Source organism: Saimiri boliviensis, chromosome 10 (genome assembly GCF_048565385.1).
Source record: "Saimiri boliviensis isolate mSaiBol1 chromosome 10, mSaiBol1.pri, whole genome shotgun sequence".
NCBI classification, from domain to species: domain Eukaryota; kingdom Metazoa; phylum Chordata; class Mammalia; order Primates; family Cebidae; genus Saimiri; species Saimiri boliviensis.
The window spans coordinates 118,604,232-118,621,627 of record NC_133458.1 but is presented as its reverse complement, the minus strand read 5'-3'; the positions used below and the strand labels follow the sequence as shown (position 1 = coordinate 118,621,627).

At 41.5% G+C, this 17,396-nt stretch overlaps 1 protein-coding gene across 7 annotated transcripts in view; it reads right to left on the bottom strand.

Moving 5' to 3' along the window:
* The window catches only part of ELMO1 (engulfment and cell motility 1), a 573,930-nt gene that overhangs the window by 374,878 nt on the left and 181,656 nt on the right, over positions 1–17,396 (bottom strand). For all 7 annotated transcript variants that reach the window (XR_012512236.1, XM_003930745.4, XM_010341311.3 and 4 more), the window contains exon 6: positions 8,374–8,543. Coding sequence is in view for 6 of the 7 variants with exons in the window: in XM_003930745.4 (XP_003930794.1) it covers positions 8,374–8,543 (170 nt within the window). In the remaining variant the exon portion in view is untranslated. The remainder of the gene's footprint in view (positions 1–8,373; positions 8,544–17,396) is intronic.

The window sequence follows — 17,396 nt, the reverse complement described above, 5'->3', positions numbered from 1 at the left end:
AAAAGGTCACACACAATGAAAAAGTGTCATATACATCTTTTTTTTTTTTTTTTTTTTTTTTTTTTGAGACGGAGTTTCACTCTTGTTACCCAGGCTGGAGTGCAATGGCGCGATCTCGGCTCACCGCAACCTCCGCCTCCTGAGTTCAAGCAATTCTCTTGCCTCAGCCTCCTGAGTAGCTGGGATTACAGGCACGTGCCACCATGCCCAGCTAATTTTTTTGTATTTTTAGTAGAGACTGGATTTCACCATGTTGACCAGGATGGTCTCGATCTCTTGACCTCGTGATCCACCCGCCTCGGCCTCCCAAAGTGCTGGGATTACAGGCTTGAGCCACCGTGCCCGGCTCATATACATCTTTGTGTTATCCTCCATGTACCTCCTCTTATCCCTCACATGCCTATCCCAGAGTCAGGAGTATGCTTCAGCACTCTATAATGGGCACTTTGCTAAATGAATAAAACAAACAAATCCATCTCAAGTGCGGGTGCTAGGGAGTATCAAAGCAAAGACATCATTTAACGTGTATAATTCAAGTCATACCTCAATTTTCACAACACCCAGAAAATGAAAACAGCTCCTAGTTCAGGCAAGGAGAAAACAACTTGAACAACAAAAGGTTAATATGAAATGGAGGGAACCGGTTTCAAGACTGTTCTTATGTTAATGCAACAATGATGACAATTTTTATATATATGTAATATGCATATACACAGCACTAGACTTTCCATCTGTGTCATATGTATGACAGAGTGGGGAGGGGACTAATAATTCATACAATGAATGTTTCTTTTTAAGACAATTACCTAAGAGCTTTATATGTCACTAAAATAACTATGGGATTCCGTCCAGCGTTACTAACATAGCCAGATTTTGGAGAAATGACCTCAACGAAAAACATAAAACAGCACTTACAAATTCCCCAGATTAGTGAGAACTCCACAAATACCACTGCTATTTTTCTGAGAAAAACTAGAAAACCAGTCCAGTGTTGACCAAAGTACGGAAAATAGACATACTCTCACAAGAATGGTAAAGTATAAATTAGAACAATAGCAAGCTATTTGGCTATTCCTATTTTAAAACTTTTAAAAAACTTTTTAATTTAAAAATCTTTAAAATGTATATATACTCTGAGTCAGGAATTATATTCCAATAAAATAAATTAAATATTCACAAAGATTTTGCTAAAAGAAAAGCTGATTTTAAAATTTTCAGAAAGCCAGGCCTGGTAGTTCACAGCAATAATCCCAGCACTTTGGGAGGCCAAGGCAGGAGTAGCACTTGAGAGTAGGAGTTCAACATCAGCCTGGGCCACAGAGAAAGACCTTGCCTCTACAAAAAATACTAAAAAATTAGCCAGGCATGGTAGCACCTGTAGTCCCTAGCTACTCAGGAGGCTGAGGCAGGAGGACCACTTAAGCCCTGGAGGTCAAGCCTGTAGTGAGCTATGACTGTGCCACTGCACTCCAGCCTGGGCAACAGAGCAAGACTCTGACTCATAAAAAAAGAATAAAAGTTCAGAAGAAAACCCTGAAACAATATAAATGTCCTAAAATAGGGAAATGGTTCATCATACTATGCACATTCATCAAATTATTATATTGTATATCAATTGCACATAATAAGCTGTAAAGCTGCAAAAATGAAATAGTATACAGGTAACAAAAATAACAGGGAAGAAATATTTAATCACACGGAAACATTTTTAAGTACAAAAAGCAGTTTATAAAAACACAAGTATTATAATTCTACTTTGATAAAGCCTGTGCATATGTGTATCTAAAATAATATATATAAAAGGGAATTCCTCAAGATGTTAAAAATGGTTGTCTGTGGAAAGGCAGACTACAAATGATTCTTATTTTTTCTTTGCTTATTTATATACTTTTCAAACAACAGATATAGCTTTTCATAATAAAAGAAAGTTAATTTAAAAAAACTTTCCAAGTTCGTTATAAACACATGAATATAACTTTTTTGGCTGTTGACTTTTCTGCCCAGGGTGGTGTTACAGCTTACTCATACTCCAGCGGTGTAATTTTCCTGTCACGTTGCCAAGTGGGAAGGAAACTGTAAGTACCCTGCCCTTTCATTCTTGGAAATGTTTCCCTTGTTTTTCTGCCCCTAGTGATGACTGACTAACAGTGGAAGGACACAGAAGCAGGCTGTCTCATTGTCTGTGCACATAGAGGCATAGACAAAGAACATGGTGTTTTATTAAAACTCAAAGAAGAGCAATTTTTTTTTATGACACTGGACTTGGAGTCGTGGACACAATTTTTCTTCTTTCAAATGAAACAAAATATACATTTCTGAGAAATGTTTGATATCCATCCTTTTGATATTTGTTTCTGGAAACACTGTCCATTCCTCCTCAATATTCCTATGTTGCTCAGGCTGGGGCAATATGTTTCCCCACAATTGTACTTGCATCTACACCTATGTTTCAAGCAGAAATTAGAAATGAAATTTCAAAATTCCATTAAGGATACAACAATTAAACTCTGATTTTAAAGACTGTGTTCATGCTCTGTCAAAATGACACTTCTTGTTGTTCTTCTGTTGCTGACTTAGCCCCACAGCCCCACCCAGTACCAGCTAGAGAGAGGCCTTTTAAAAGCCCAGCTTTGTGGTGACAAAATCTCTCAGCATTTGCTTGTCTGTAAAGGATTTTATTTCTCCTTTGTCTATAAAGATCTCAAAATAATACGAGCTTTTTATGACAAACCCACAGCCAGTATCATACCGAGTGGGCAAAAGCTGGAAGCATTCCCTTTAAAAACTGGCACAAAATAAGGATGTCCTCTCTTACCACTCGTATTCAACATAGTATTAGAAGTTCTGGTCAGGGCAATCAGGCAAGAGAAAGAAATAGGGTATTCAAATAGGAAGAAGAGAAGTCAAATTGTCTCTGTTTACAGACGACATAATTGTATATTTAGAAAACCTCATTATCTCAATCCAAAATCTCCTTAAGCTGATAAACAAGTTCAGCAAAGTCTCAGGATACAAAATCAATGTGCAAAAATCACAAGCATTCCTAGACACCAATAATAGACAACAGATAGTCAAATCATGAGTGAACTCCCATTCACAATTACTACAAAGAGAATAAAATACCTAGGAATATAACTAACAAGCAAAGTGAAGGCCCTCTTCAAGGAGAACTACAAACTACTGCTCAAGGAAATAAGAGAGGACACCAACAGATGAAAAAACATTCCATGCTCATAGATAAGAAGAATCAATATCGTGAAAATGACCATACTACCCAAAGTAATTTATAAATTTGGTGCTATCCCTATCAAGCTACCATTGGCTTTCTTCACAGAATTAGAAAAAACTACTTTAAATTTCATATGGAACCAAAAAAGAGCCCATTTAGCATAGGCAATCAATCCTAAGCAAAAAGAACAAAGCTGGAGGCATCACACCACTTGACTTCAAACTATACTATAAGGCTACAGTAACCAAAACAGCATGGTACTGGTACCAAAACAGATATATAGACCAATGGAACAGAACACAGATCTCTGAAATGATGCCACACATCTACAACAATCTAATCTTTGACAAACCTGACAAAAACAAGCAACAGGGAAAAGATTCCCTATTAATAAATAGTGTTGGAAAAACTGGCTAGCCATATGCAGAAGGCTGAAACTGGGCACTTTCCTTAAATCTTATACAAAAATTAGCTCAAGATGGATTAAAGATGTAAACATAAGACCTAAAACCATAAAAACCCTAGAAGAAAACCTAGGAATACCATTCAGGTCATATGCATGGGCAAAGACTTCAATTCATGACTAAAACACTAAAAGCAATGCAACAAAAGCCAAAATTGACAAATGGGATCTAATTAAACTAAAGAGCTTCTGCACTGCAAAAGAAACTATCATCAGAGTAAACAGGCAACTTACAGAACGGGAGAAAATTTTTGCAGTCTATCCATCTGACAAAGGGCTCATATCCAGAATCTATAGAGAACTTAAACAAATTTGCAAGAAAAAAAAACAAACAACTCCATCATAAAGTGGGTAAAGGATATGAACAGACACTTTTCAAAATAAGACATTTATGCAGCCAACAAACATATGAAAGAAAGCTCATCATTGCTGGTTATTACAGAAATGCAAATCAAAATCACAATGAGATACCATTTCACACCAGTTAGAATGGTGACCATTAAAAAGTCAGGAAACAACAGATGCTGGAGAGGCTGTGGAAAAATAAGAATGCTTTTACACTACTGGTGGGAGTGTAAATTCATTCAACCGTTGTGAAAGACAGTGTAGCGATTCCTCAAGGATCTAGAACCAGAAATACCATTTGACCCAGTAATCCTATTACTGGGTATATACTCAAAGAATATAAATCATTCTACTATAAAGACACATGCACATGTATTTTGCTGTGGCACTATTCACAACAGCAAAGACTTGGAACCAACCCAAATGCCCATCAGTGAAAGACTGGATAAAGAAAATGTGGCACATATACATCATGGAGTACTATGCAGCCATAAGAAAGGATGGGTTCATGTCCTTTGCATGGACAGGGATGAAGCTGAAAACCATCATTCTCAGCAAACTAACACAGGAACAGAAAACCAAACACTGCATGTTCTCACTCATAAGTGGGAGTTGAACAATGAGAACACATGGACACAGGGAGAGGAACATCACACACCAGTGCCTGTTGGTGGGGGTGGAGACCTAGGGGAGGGATAGCATTACAAGAAATACCTAATGTAGATGACAGGTTGATGGATGCAGCAAACCACCATGGCACGTGTATACCTACGTAACAAACCCGCACATGTATCCCAGAACTTACATAGTATAATAAAAAATAAAAATAAAAATTTTAAAGCCCAGTCTTGGGTAATGAGGAGCAGGCAAGTCATCTCTGAATCTCATTATTTTTAAAGTAAGGAGAAAAATTCCAGCAACATTCTTCAATGTTTACAAAACGTTTCCACAGGTCCTGCTTAGGAAACTGCCACCTTCTCCAACTGGAACCCTGGTCAGGAGTCATGATGAAATGCCTTCCAAATTGCAGGATCTATTTAATTTGTGTGGTTTCTATCCCAAAGGTTTCTTGTTAACTAATTAACGTCTTGCTCTAAGTTTAACAGAGAAGCCAGGATTTCTTATAAGAAAAATGGCTGTCTCTTTTCTTTTTAATCTTGACAAAAGATCTGAAAAATTTGCTGTGGATTAAATATGCCACCTCTGAGTGTGCGATGCAGACCAGCAGAAGGAAGACAGGAGGCTTTGCAACTCCAGTCCCTCCTTCCTCCATCCACCAAAGTAGCCTGACTTTGAACTTACATAAAACAGGAAGGGAGACACTAAAGGTGACCCAGAGAGACATCATTCCTTCCCACAAATATAGTGTGATAGGAAAGCATAAGAGATGAATGCAAGAATTCACCCAACATCTGGCCTTAAGCTGTTTGTCTGTCTGAAACCTGGCTGTATGTATCAAACTGGGGTGGCTTACTGATTATGATAAATACAGTCATGTGTTGCGCATCATTAGGTGATTTTGTTGTGTGACCATCATAGAGTGTACTTACACACACACACACGGCATAGCACACCTAAGCTATGTGGTACAGCTTATTGCAAGTCTAATCATTTCAGTAGTATTTGCACAATATCATTCTGCATGTGCCAGAGCTCAAGCCCTGTATACCTAGGCATCTGTGGCAGAACCAACTCTTCAGCAGGTGACACTACACCTGGCTCTGATGCACTGCCCTCCACATATCAATGGCTGGAACTTAGCTTAATCAATAAACAGGGGTAAGATTTGTACATTTCTATTTAACACGTTAGTGTTGCCAAGGCAGCCTCCCCAGGCCTCACTCTCCTACCAGAAGCAGTGGTGGGCCCGTAGTATAAGCTACCATGTCTGGCAGGTACATGAGTCATCCAGTTATGACTGAAGGTGTTTATAGTCACAACTGGTCCTCCTCCTCTGCTCCCTAGAAACAGGGAATAGGGGCCTGACATGGTCCAGGCTAGCTTCCAGCTGGAGCTTCCCTCACAGATAGGACCCTCTGTATCCATTTCCTTTGACAAGTTCCTTGGATCCCTCAACTTATTCAACTTCCCTCTTGCTGATTCAAGCTCCCGCTCCAGCTTACAGTAACCACACAGGGTTTACGTTTCCCTGTCTCACTCCAAGTTGAGGTATGACTAAACTTTCATGAGCAGAGGTTTCATCATCCTTGAAAAAACAAATGATGCCTGTCTACAGCTGACCCTTTCCCGATCACCCAGGCCTGTTTGTCAGTCTTCTCCGACTTAATGTTCTTCTCATAGTTTGGTTTTAGGAATTTTCTCTACTTGTCTGTGAGTTAAGATCCCCAACTCCAAACTCTAAAGAATATCCTGTCTTTTAATGAGAAAAAAAAGGTTTTTCACGAATACCAACTGCAGAGGCCAGATGATGCCAAATGTAGGAGGGAGGGAGGGAAGATGGAAGTGGGGAGAAGGAAGGAAGGAAAAGGAAGGGAGGGAGGGGAGGAAGGGAGAGAGAGGAAGGAAAGGGAAAGGAGAGGAAGGGGAGGGAAGAAGGGAGGAGGAAGAGAAGGAAAGAAAGGGGAGGAAAGGGAAGGAGAGGGAAGGGGAGGGAAGGGAAGGGGAGGGAAGGGGAGGGAAGGGAGGATGAAGGGAAGGAAGGAAGAAGGGAAAGGAGGGGGAAGGGAAGGAGAAGGAAGGGGAGGGGGAAGGAAGGGAAAGGGAGGGAGGAGGAAGGGAGGGAGGGAGTAAGGGGAAGGAGAGGGAGGGAAGGAAAAGAGAGGAAGGGGAGAGGAGAGGAGAGGAGGGGAGGGAAGGGGAGGAGCCTAGAAAAATCTTTAACATGCAGAATTATCAATTCATTCTTTGTATCACTAGGTACTGTTTAAACAGCCGGGTTTTAAGCCTCCATTCTCAATGATATTTACTCTTTCATAATAAATGCCTGTCCTGACACTGTACATTATTAACTTAGCATATTAATATGCAATTAACTGATGCGGCAATTTAACATGGTTTAAATTATATGCTCTACTGGTCTATGTCAATAGCACCTGACCACATGGCAGGGGGCAGCCTCCTGCTTATCCTACCAAGCATTCAGCATTTAGTGGTTAAAGGAGTTGTCCCTCCACCAACATAAGAGCTAGCCCTGCCTGGTTCCTGAGCTCCACAGTCACACCAGAGAATCCAGGTCTTGGCTGAGAAGGGGAGCTCCCCAGGAGAAGTAACATTCCTTCCTCCCTCATGATGGAACTCCTGCTCCCTCCAGGACAGTTCACAGTCACCTCCTCTGTGAGGCTCTCAGCTGGGCATGATGGCTTATACCTGTAATCCCAGCACTTTGGGAGGCAGAGGCAGGCAGACCACTTGAGGTCAGGAGTTCAAGGCCAGCCTGGCCAACATGGTGATACCCTGTCTCTATTAAAAATACAAAAATTAGTCAGGTGTGGTGGCACATGCCTGAAATCCCAGCTACTCAGGAGGCTGAGGCAGGAGGATCACTTGAACCCAGGAAGCAGAGGTTGCAGTGAATGGAGATTGCACCACCATATTCCAGCCTGGGCGGCAAAGATTCCATCTCCAATTTAAAAAACATTTAAAAAAAAAAAAAGAGAGAGAGAGACAGAGAGAGCTAATGGGTCTGCCCTCTAGACTCCTGGCTCTCAGGAGGAATTATACACAATGGAATTCTGCCTATATAATAGTCTCCATCAATTTTCGGAAGGCAAGGCTCACAAGAAAAAATTTTCCCATGTTCTACCCTACACAGTAGGTAGTAAATACCTGTTAACTACATTTAATTTCAAGTAATTAATGACAGGTAATCATTCAAGCGTTAATTTTTAAAATTACTTCAGAGATGATATCTTGATCTGGTTTTATACTTTGAAACACAACTTGAACTAGCTTGAGCTGTCAATATAAAAAGAAACATAATTAGGTAATCTAATTTTTTAACGGATTAAGAGAGGAAAATTTTTTCTTAGGGATAGGTGAGGAAGATGTGGGATTAATGTTCTGTCGACTTAAAATTTCAGTGTTGGCAAGACCCTCTGAGATAATGACATGATATTTTTTCCACACAAATCTGAAATTTCTAGCATTTGACGGATTTCTATTTTGTCTCAGACACTAGATAGTTGGTGGGCAAAGGATGGAGAGGTCCTGAAATGACAAACCCACTGCCTCGTCACTATCTTAAAACAATTTTTTCCTGAGTCTAACCAACGCTCCGGTCTTTAAAACAGAGTTTGCAAGTAGTAAGGAATGTGATGATATTCAAAACGTCGAGACAAATAAGAGAGCTGTGAAAGTTAGGAAAGAAGACACTCACTCAGTACCACTCTCCACCATCTGCGTGAGGAGAGAGATGCCATCCAGGTTTATAAACTCCTGGGCAAACGTGACATCCCGGGAGAGGCTGGCCAAGTCCTTCAGGGCTTCTAGCTTGGCGTCCATACTCGAGGACTGGATTCGTTCATGCAGCTGCTGGGCGTTCTGAGCCTTACGGGGCAAAAGCAAAGGGAAGAGTGTTGGCAAAGGAGACCACAACAGCAAAACAGATTCATGTTCCAATGAGAAACAGAGGTACAATGGCCAAAACGCTGAGATACAAGACTATCTGCATATTACAGAGTGGGCATTTCAAGAACAGGTTTCAAGGCTTCCAACCCAAACACTCCACCTTCAGAGCGAGGTCCATTCATGTCACGATGGGAAGCAGTTGCATTCTTCTCACAGGGGTTTGGTTTCCATTACAAGGAAAAGAAAGAGCAAGGGCACAAGAATATTAAAGCCCTAGAAACTGAACAGGATGTGGCAGGAAGGAGGGAGGAAATGGGAAGTATGTACTCTTTAAGTAAAATTATTATGTAAAAGCAACTGAAAGCGATTTGCTTAGTTAAGCAGTTACACAAATTTATACAGCACGCTCACCCGTTCAGTCAATACTCTGAGTAATAACTGCCTACACATGTTCAGAAGCTTCATTAGCCACTCAAATGAGCTTTCTAGGTTACTGCAAATCTTCCAGCACTCCACAATGATGCTTGTAAATTTCAATTTTTTCAACAACATGTGTTTCACATGCATTGGCTACTTGTGTGAGCTTAAAACTAAATATAATTAGGAAACTAAATTAACAGCTATGCCTAGAATGACTTTTAAGGCATTTGCACTTGGCTTCTACAGGCAGGACAGAGAGGAATAGAAACACATGAGAGAAGCTGAACTTCTGGATAATAATTTGTAGTCCAGATGTCTTACTCACCCAGTGAAGGTTTACATATCCACATTTCAGTTGATGCAGGCAGTACGAAAAATAAAGGACTAAAATATTCTGCCTGTGGTTTTGCTTAAGACAGATAACTGAATATCTGTTGTGGTTTTATTTAACTCAAAATCACTGTGGTTCAAGCACTCTGCCATAATCATATTTTCCTTCTCAGGTACTTGCTTTCTTTTTTTTTTTTTCTTTTTTTTTTTCTTTTTTTGAGACAGAGTCTCACTCTGTCACCCAAGCAGGAGTGCAGTGGCGCGATCTTGGCTCATTGCAATCTCTGCCTCCGGGATACAAGCAATTCTCCTGTGTCTGCCTCATGAGTAGCTGGAGTTACAGGTATGCGCCACCATGCCTGGCTAATTTTTTTTGTTTGTTTTAGTAGAAACGGTTTCACGATGTTGGCCAGGCTGGTCTCGAACTCCTGACCTCGGGTGATCCACCTGTCTCGGCCTCCCAAAGTGCTGGGATTACAAGCGTGAGCTACTGCACCAGGCCCTTGCTTTCTCTTTTGAAACCGTGTTATATTTTAGAGAGAGAGAAGATGGGATGTTGACCCCACTAATGAAGTATCTCTCTCCTCTTTGAGGAACTCCCTGTGAACTATCACAAGGTTAAGGTTGCAGAGTGGAGACAGTAGAACCACATCAGTATTGAAGGCAAAACCTATGCTGGCTACAGACTCCGCCTGGAATGGAGGAGGGACTCACACAGGTTCTGAGAGCAGAAGGACTCGAGCCCAGAAGGTCCACAGCCACAGAGCCTGCCCTCCCTGCCAAGTTCCCCTCCACTGTCACCTGGAAGCAGCCCTCAAGAACAGAAAAGGATTCAGCAGGGAACTGATGCAATTCTTTAAGACCCGAGGCAAAGATAGAACACATGCCCCCATCCCTTGGTCAGAGATGTGCTCAGCTCTCCCATTTAATTAAAACCAAAAACAGATGCTTTGCATCAGAAATTAGAAAAGAAGAAACATGAGGAGGAAAACGAGAAGCCTCCCTACTTATCTACTCACTGATCTACAGATAACCAACGCATCACTCAAATACTAAAAGGGAAAGTGAAGAGCTGGGTGAGAATTATTTATCTCTTAAAATTGTTCAAGGATATACTACTTTCCAAAATTTTCAAATGAATATACAACATTTACATGAACATGTAAAAGTTAACCCAAGCAAATCGTTTCAAATTGCTTAAAAAATGTATATTTTTCTCAAAGAAGGATGTCTGCATTTACTATATAATGATAATAATGAGTACCCAAAACCTATGTCATTGTCATTATTAATGCTAATTAATAGTGTTTGGTACAGTTGATACCAATATAAAAAATAGCCAATATAAAAACCTAGCACTTTTTATGAGCCACTGTTCTAAATACCTTCATAAAGTAATTCATTAAATGTGCACAATAGTCCCAACCTGTGACAGGTAGGTCCTATCACAGTTTTCATTTGACAATGGAAATTGAAGTTCAGGGAAGTTAAGTAACTTACCCAAGGTCACACAGCTTATCAGTGCTGAAGCTGAAATAGAACCTGGGCAGTTGAACTCCAGAAAATACACTGTAAACAGTGGATCTCAAATTGTTGTCTGCATAAGAATCACCTGGATGACTTCTTAAAACACAGACCATGGATGACCCCCAGAGTTTCTGGTTCTAAAGGCCTGGGGTGGGGTCCCCAAAATTGTGTGTTGAACAAGTCCCCAGGTGCTGCTGCTTCTGGCCCGGGAATCACACGCTGAGGACCACCACTGTAAATCACTCAGGATGCTGCATCTCTCCGTGATGATGGGATGAGCAGCTCTGGTTGTGTTTTTCTTTTTCTTTCTTTTCTTTTCTTTTTTTTTTGAGATGGAGTCTTGCTCTGTCACCCAGGCTCGAGTGTAGTGGTGCAATCCTGGCTCACCGCAACCTCTGCCTCCCAGGTTCAAGCGATTCTCCTGTCTCAGCCTACTGAGTAGCTGGGATTACAGGCACCTGCCACCATGCCCAGCTAATTTTTGTATTTTTAGTAGAGACAGGGTTTCACTATGTTGGCCAGGCTCATCTTGAACTCCTGACCTCAGGTGATCTGCCTGCTTCAGCCTCCCAAAGTGCTGGAATTACAGGCATAAGCTACCGCACCTGGCCGATGGTGTTTTTCAATTACCACCTCATCTTCCCCAGCTGCGACACAAGGAGGCCCTCCTGGTTTACAGTACCTAAGGAAAATTTGCTTGCCATTTTAAAAGCTGAGCAATATTCAGGAAAATCCTTTGCTAAGAAAACCAAGAAAAAGTCAATAATGTGGAAGCTAAATAGATGGAATTTATTATACCTACTCTTATTAATACATAATTTATTATACCTGTTCTTCCTACCTCATTTGTATGCATTCATACTTACCTACCTAAAAGTAAATAAATAAATCAAATTAAAAATAAGTGAGGAGAGACAACAACAGAAACCTGAAAAGGACAAGTGTCCCGAGCAGAGGAATTCAGACTGTGGAATCCTCCCAAATCCCAGAAATGCTCATGGGTTGCTGCTATAGAAATCGAAAATATTTTACCAAGATGGTCACACGTAAGAATAGCAAAGTAACATCCTAACTTGCTGGGATCTTAGCCAAGGAACCACTCCCAGTAACAGCAGTAAAGCCCTCTCCAAATTGTCAAACTGCAACAAAGTTCATAGACTCAATGGCCTGGAAAGTTCCTCTAGAACTATTCACCCTTCTCCTGCACTCACCCCAGCGCCTGAGAATGACGTGTTCTCCTGTCCCGGGGCTGTTCTTACCTCTCCTCTCCCCGCAGGCTTTGCCCCTTCCCTTGGTACCCACATCTAAGGAGACAACTTTTCTTAAAAATGTGCAGTTCCTACAGTGTTTGCTTTGGGGCAAATTTCCCTCTTCGTTCCGAGACATAGGTGCACCACTGCAGGAGACACATCAGTGAAGGGGGGGGAGGACTGTGGCAAGCCAGGTGGCAAGGGGACCGTGATGGAAAGCCCCATAAAGCAGGAGTCAGAGGCAGGGCCACTTCCAGCTCTGTCACTTGCTAGCTCTGGGGCCGCAGTGAACTTCTCTCTTCCCCAATCTCGGCCTCATTTTCTCCATCGGTAGGTACACCAAGGAACTGTGGTGAGACTGCTTAAGGTTCCCTTCCACCCACAGAGTGACAGATTACTTCTCAGCTGGGCAATAACCCTCATCACAGAGTCTGCCAGGAAAAGGTGCTCCACAGAGGTGAGTCCCAGAAGTGACCTCAAATCAAAATATTATGTCAAACTGGTGGCACCCTTTTAATGCAGTATTTTCCTGATTAGATTCAGCAGAATAGGCAGGAATACACATTTTTTTAATCTTCTCTAATTTCTAAATAATCTGGAAATAAAACTTTATACAAAAAAATGAGAATAAAAGTTTTCTTAAAATATTGGGGTTTTGTCAGAAAATTTTGTTTTTAGATATCAGTTATTGCAGATCACTCTGTATATAATTTTCTTAGCCTCTTCTCAGACAAGTCTTTCCAGTTATCCATGGGAAAGGAATGTCCCTTCAAAATCCTCAGGATCCTCATTCATTGATTCAACAAATGTTTCTTAAAAGCTTGGTATTGTTCTGCACATTTGGGATACAGCAACGAACAAGACAGTCAAGGTTCTCACCCTCCTGGGGCTCACCCACCTTGGTGTGGCAGTTGAACAATTTTTTTTTTTTTTTTTTTTTTTTTTTTGAGATAGAGTCTTACTCTGTCGCCCAGGCTGGATTCCAGTGGCATGATCTCAGCTCACTGCAACATCCACCTCCCAAGTTTGAGCAATTCTCCTGCCTCAGCCTCCCAAGTAGCTGGGATTACAGGCAGCTAATTTTTGTATTTTTAGTAGAGATGGGGTTTCACCATGTTGGCCAGGCTGGTCTTGAACTCCCGACCTCATGATCGACCCGCCTCAACCTCCCAAAGTGCTGGGATTACAGGCATGAGCCACCATGCCCAACCTACAATTTAAAAAATTAGCAATAAAGGATCAAATATTGATGTTTTATAGCAAAACCTAAAATAGAGGGTTTGTGTTAGAGAGTGGCTGATGTCTTCTTTAGATGCGGTGGTTTTCAGGGACAAGAAACGTAAGGAACTGACATTCACAGAGAGATCTGACTGGCAAAGAGGACTACCACATTGGGGGGAGTAGAACATTCTGGGCAGCATAAACAGTTAGTGCCGAAGCCCTGATTCAGGTGGAACACGCCTGGCCTGTGTGGAGGGATAGAAAGGAGAGGACTGGTGTGTCTGGGATCTGCAGGTGAAGGAGCGTGGAGGGAAGTGAGGATGCTGAAGCAGCAGACCAGATAACCTAGGGTACTCAAGAGCATGCAGGACTGGAGGAATCCCTGGGGGTGAGGTGCTTCTCTGAATGGGTGCATCTGAATACTGAGACAGATGTGTGGTACAGTTGAAGCCCTTAAACCAGCATTCACAGCCAAACATTGAGCAGCCATCGTGTTTACCAATAGGACAATGGTGAAATAGTCATGATATAGTCATAGGATGAAATACATGGAACTATACAGGGAACTTTTCGAGAATGTAAAATAATGTGGGAACATCCAAATAGTGTGGGAACATCCTCATGATACAATATGACTAGAAATAGCCAGGATAAAAACGTATTTTATTGTTTGTGGGAGGTGGGAATATATGCAGGAGTGTGTATCTGCTAAAATGTAATGTCACCCAGCACCTGGAAGATTGCCTGGCAATTACCATGAGTTCAAAACACATTTCACTAAACGAATGTACAAATGAATATATATCGTCATCTATGCACACATATGTATCCACACATTTAAATACAAATGGCCAAAAAAGGCAAATAGATGTGACTTGTGGTTACTTATACATTGTAATATTCAAAATAATTTTCTCTGCAGCAAGCCTCATTTTTTGAATTTTCTGTAATGAATCTGTGCCATTTTTAGATTTGGGAGGAAAAAGTCAACATTATTAAAAAATAAGATAGCCTTAGTTCTAATTTTTCAAGCAACCAGAATACATAAAGAGAATCTAGTAGTCATGTATATCTCTGTATCACACAGCAAGTTGTATTTTCTGGTATTGCCCTAAGGACAGATTTACTTTGGAACATTGAAACATCTGGATGTGGCTGTTTCATGTCCCAGATAGGAAAAGGTTCTGGACCCAGACTTCAGACTGCAAGGGAGGAAATAGCTCATAAAGGCTATTCCCTGGGCACAGGAAAAGGTACTGGTAGTGTGTGCATGTCAAGCATTTACCATCTCTCTCTTGAAGATACAAGTTAAAATCATCCCCAAGAAACATCCAGGATAACTCTGGGTCCATGATGCCAATTAAAAAGTAATCTAGGCCGGGCGCAGTGGCTCAAGCCTATAATCCCAGCACTTTGGGAGGCCGAGGCGGGTGGATCACAAGGTCAAGAGATCGAGACCATCCTGGTCAACATGGTGAAACCCCGTCTCTACTAAAAATACAAAAAATTAGCTGGGCATGGTGGCACGTGCCTGTAATCCCAGCTACTCGGGAGGCTGAGGCAGGAGAATTGCCTGAACCCAGAAGGTGGAGGTTGCGGTGAGCCAAGATCGCGCCATTGCACTCCAGCCTGGGTAACAAGAGCGAAACTCCGTCTCAAAAAAAAAAAGTAATCTAAAAAAATCCTTAGGTTCAAAAGCTTAACAGATATCTTCAAATGTACACTCAATGTTGCCCAGCAATGCAACATTCTCCTGGAATGTTTGCTGTGTCCTTTTAAAATGACTCCTCCACACCTTTTCTTCTCTCCTTAAACACCCTCTGTTTTTCTGCTGCCTCCTTCCACTGGTGATCATTTTATCGAGGAAGTCAAAGCAATCAGCCAGGAGTTCCTTCATCTTCCTACTTCTAACGGCATCAGGTGCTGGCATTTCTACCTTCAAGCTCTATTTCCTCCTGATAGATACTGTGTGCCAGAGGCCCTGTTTCCTATCAGAAGTCAACTCTTCCCCTCAGCTCTGGATCCCTTCTTCCCTGGCCTTCTCAAGTATTCTACTTCAAATGTATCTCCCTTTCTTCTGAATCATCAGTTCTCTCTCTGTAGTGGATCATTTCCAGCTGCAGAAGTCTCTAATATCTCCCATCTTGAAAAAATTAATAGAAAGGTAAAAGCATCCATTGACCCAATTTCCCTATAGCTGCTTTCTCATTTTTATGCTTGCATTTTCAGCAAACGCTTTGGAAGAGAAAGTAGCTCTAAAGTGTTGCCTCCATTCTAGCTCCTATTCTCCCCACTCTCATGAGGCATCCCTGTCCAGCCCTGCCTGCAGAGCGTCTCCACGATGCTATTAACACCCCTAGGTGGCAGCCCAGGGGTCACTACCTCATCTCATCTTTCTTACTTTCTGGGCAACCTCCAACACACCTAAGTATTCCCTCTTCCTTGAAATACTTTGCTCACCTGGCTTCTCCTCTAAACATTAGAATGTCCCTAGGGGTCTGTGCTGAGCCCTCCCTTCTCCTCTCCCCATGGTGCCCTCTTCCAGCCCACAGCTTTAAATGCCATTTCCATGGGTGTGGCTGGCACACTTGCATTTCTCCAGGCTTCCTACTTGATGACATGTCCTCATGGACACATAATAAGCACCTCAAACTCTTCACCCCCTCCCCACCCTCCAATTCAAGTAAACAACAGGCAGTTAATTTTCCCAGAGCACCAGGAGAAACAGGACATCCTTCCTCAAGGAGCATCACATCCTGAAGCTCTGGGGCTCGCCCCCCACAGCACCCCTTCCAACTCTCCAGTTCCCTACAAGGCAGGTAGTCCAAGCTTTCTGCATCACCTGAATCTGCAAGACACTCTGACCCTGTGCCCTGGTCACCCCTGTAAACTGTCCCTGGGCAGCAGCCTGAGGATCCTGTGATTCCTCTGCCTGCCAGCCTCTGCTGGTTTCTTCTCCCTTAAACTAGGCCTCTGACAGCAATGGCAAGAAATAGAATTTAAGGCATTTTACAACCCTTTATTAGTTTCTCAAACCAGGAGAGAAAAACTGAAAACCTGAATTGAACTGAAAAATGGAATTTAAAAAATGTTAATAGTCTTATTGTTAAGAAGCTCTGATAACCTGAATCCACACAGTGCCTCATATAATACCATTTTTCTTTTTGCCACAGAGAATGAGACCCAAAAATCATTATGACAGTCCTTCTGACCTAGATAATGCTGATACCAGCTCCCTAAACCAGAAAGAGCAGAAAGCAAGGATTATGCTCACAGCTGACAAAGCAACAGTAGGAAATTGATGAGCAGTTCTGCTTTCTAAAATACGTCCACACAGGCCAAAAGAAGGCATAATGGGCAATAATTCAGTTTTCATGTAATAGGGTTCACAAAAAAAAAATCTCATAGTTTGCAAAACTGACATGTTTTAGCATGGGACATTAGTTATGACGCACCTCTTTTGTACTGTAATGGCTTTACAATACGTATTTGTGTATTTCTTTAATTAAAAATAATACCAGCATGATAGGTAGAAATACATGAGTACAGCCAGGCATGGTTGGTCATGCCTGTAATCCCAGAACTTTGGGAGGCCAAGGCAGGCATATAATGAGATCCGGAGTTCAAGATCAGTCTTGCCAACATGGGGAAACCCCATCTCTACTAAAAATTCAAAAATCAGTCAGGCATGGTGGCGCATGCCTGTAGTCCCAGCTACTCAGGAGGCTGAGGCAGGAGAATCGCTTGAATCCAGGAGATCGAGGTTTCAGTGAGCCAAGATTGCACCACTGCACTCCAGCCTGGACAACAAAGCAAAACTTCATCTCAAATATATATATATATTTAAATTTTATAACTTCCAGTAGTAATCATATATATCTCTAATATATATATATATATATATATATATATATATATATATAATATTTAATTTTATAACTTCCAGTAGTAACTACTGGAAGTTATAAAATTAAGAAATAAAGTTAGCCCAAAGTTAAGTTTCTTGTAGGTATCCCTTGAGAAATGCTGTATCCTTTTATCTGCATATATGTGTGTGTGTGTGTATATATATACACACACAGCT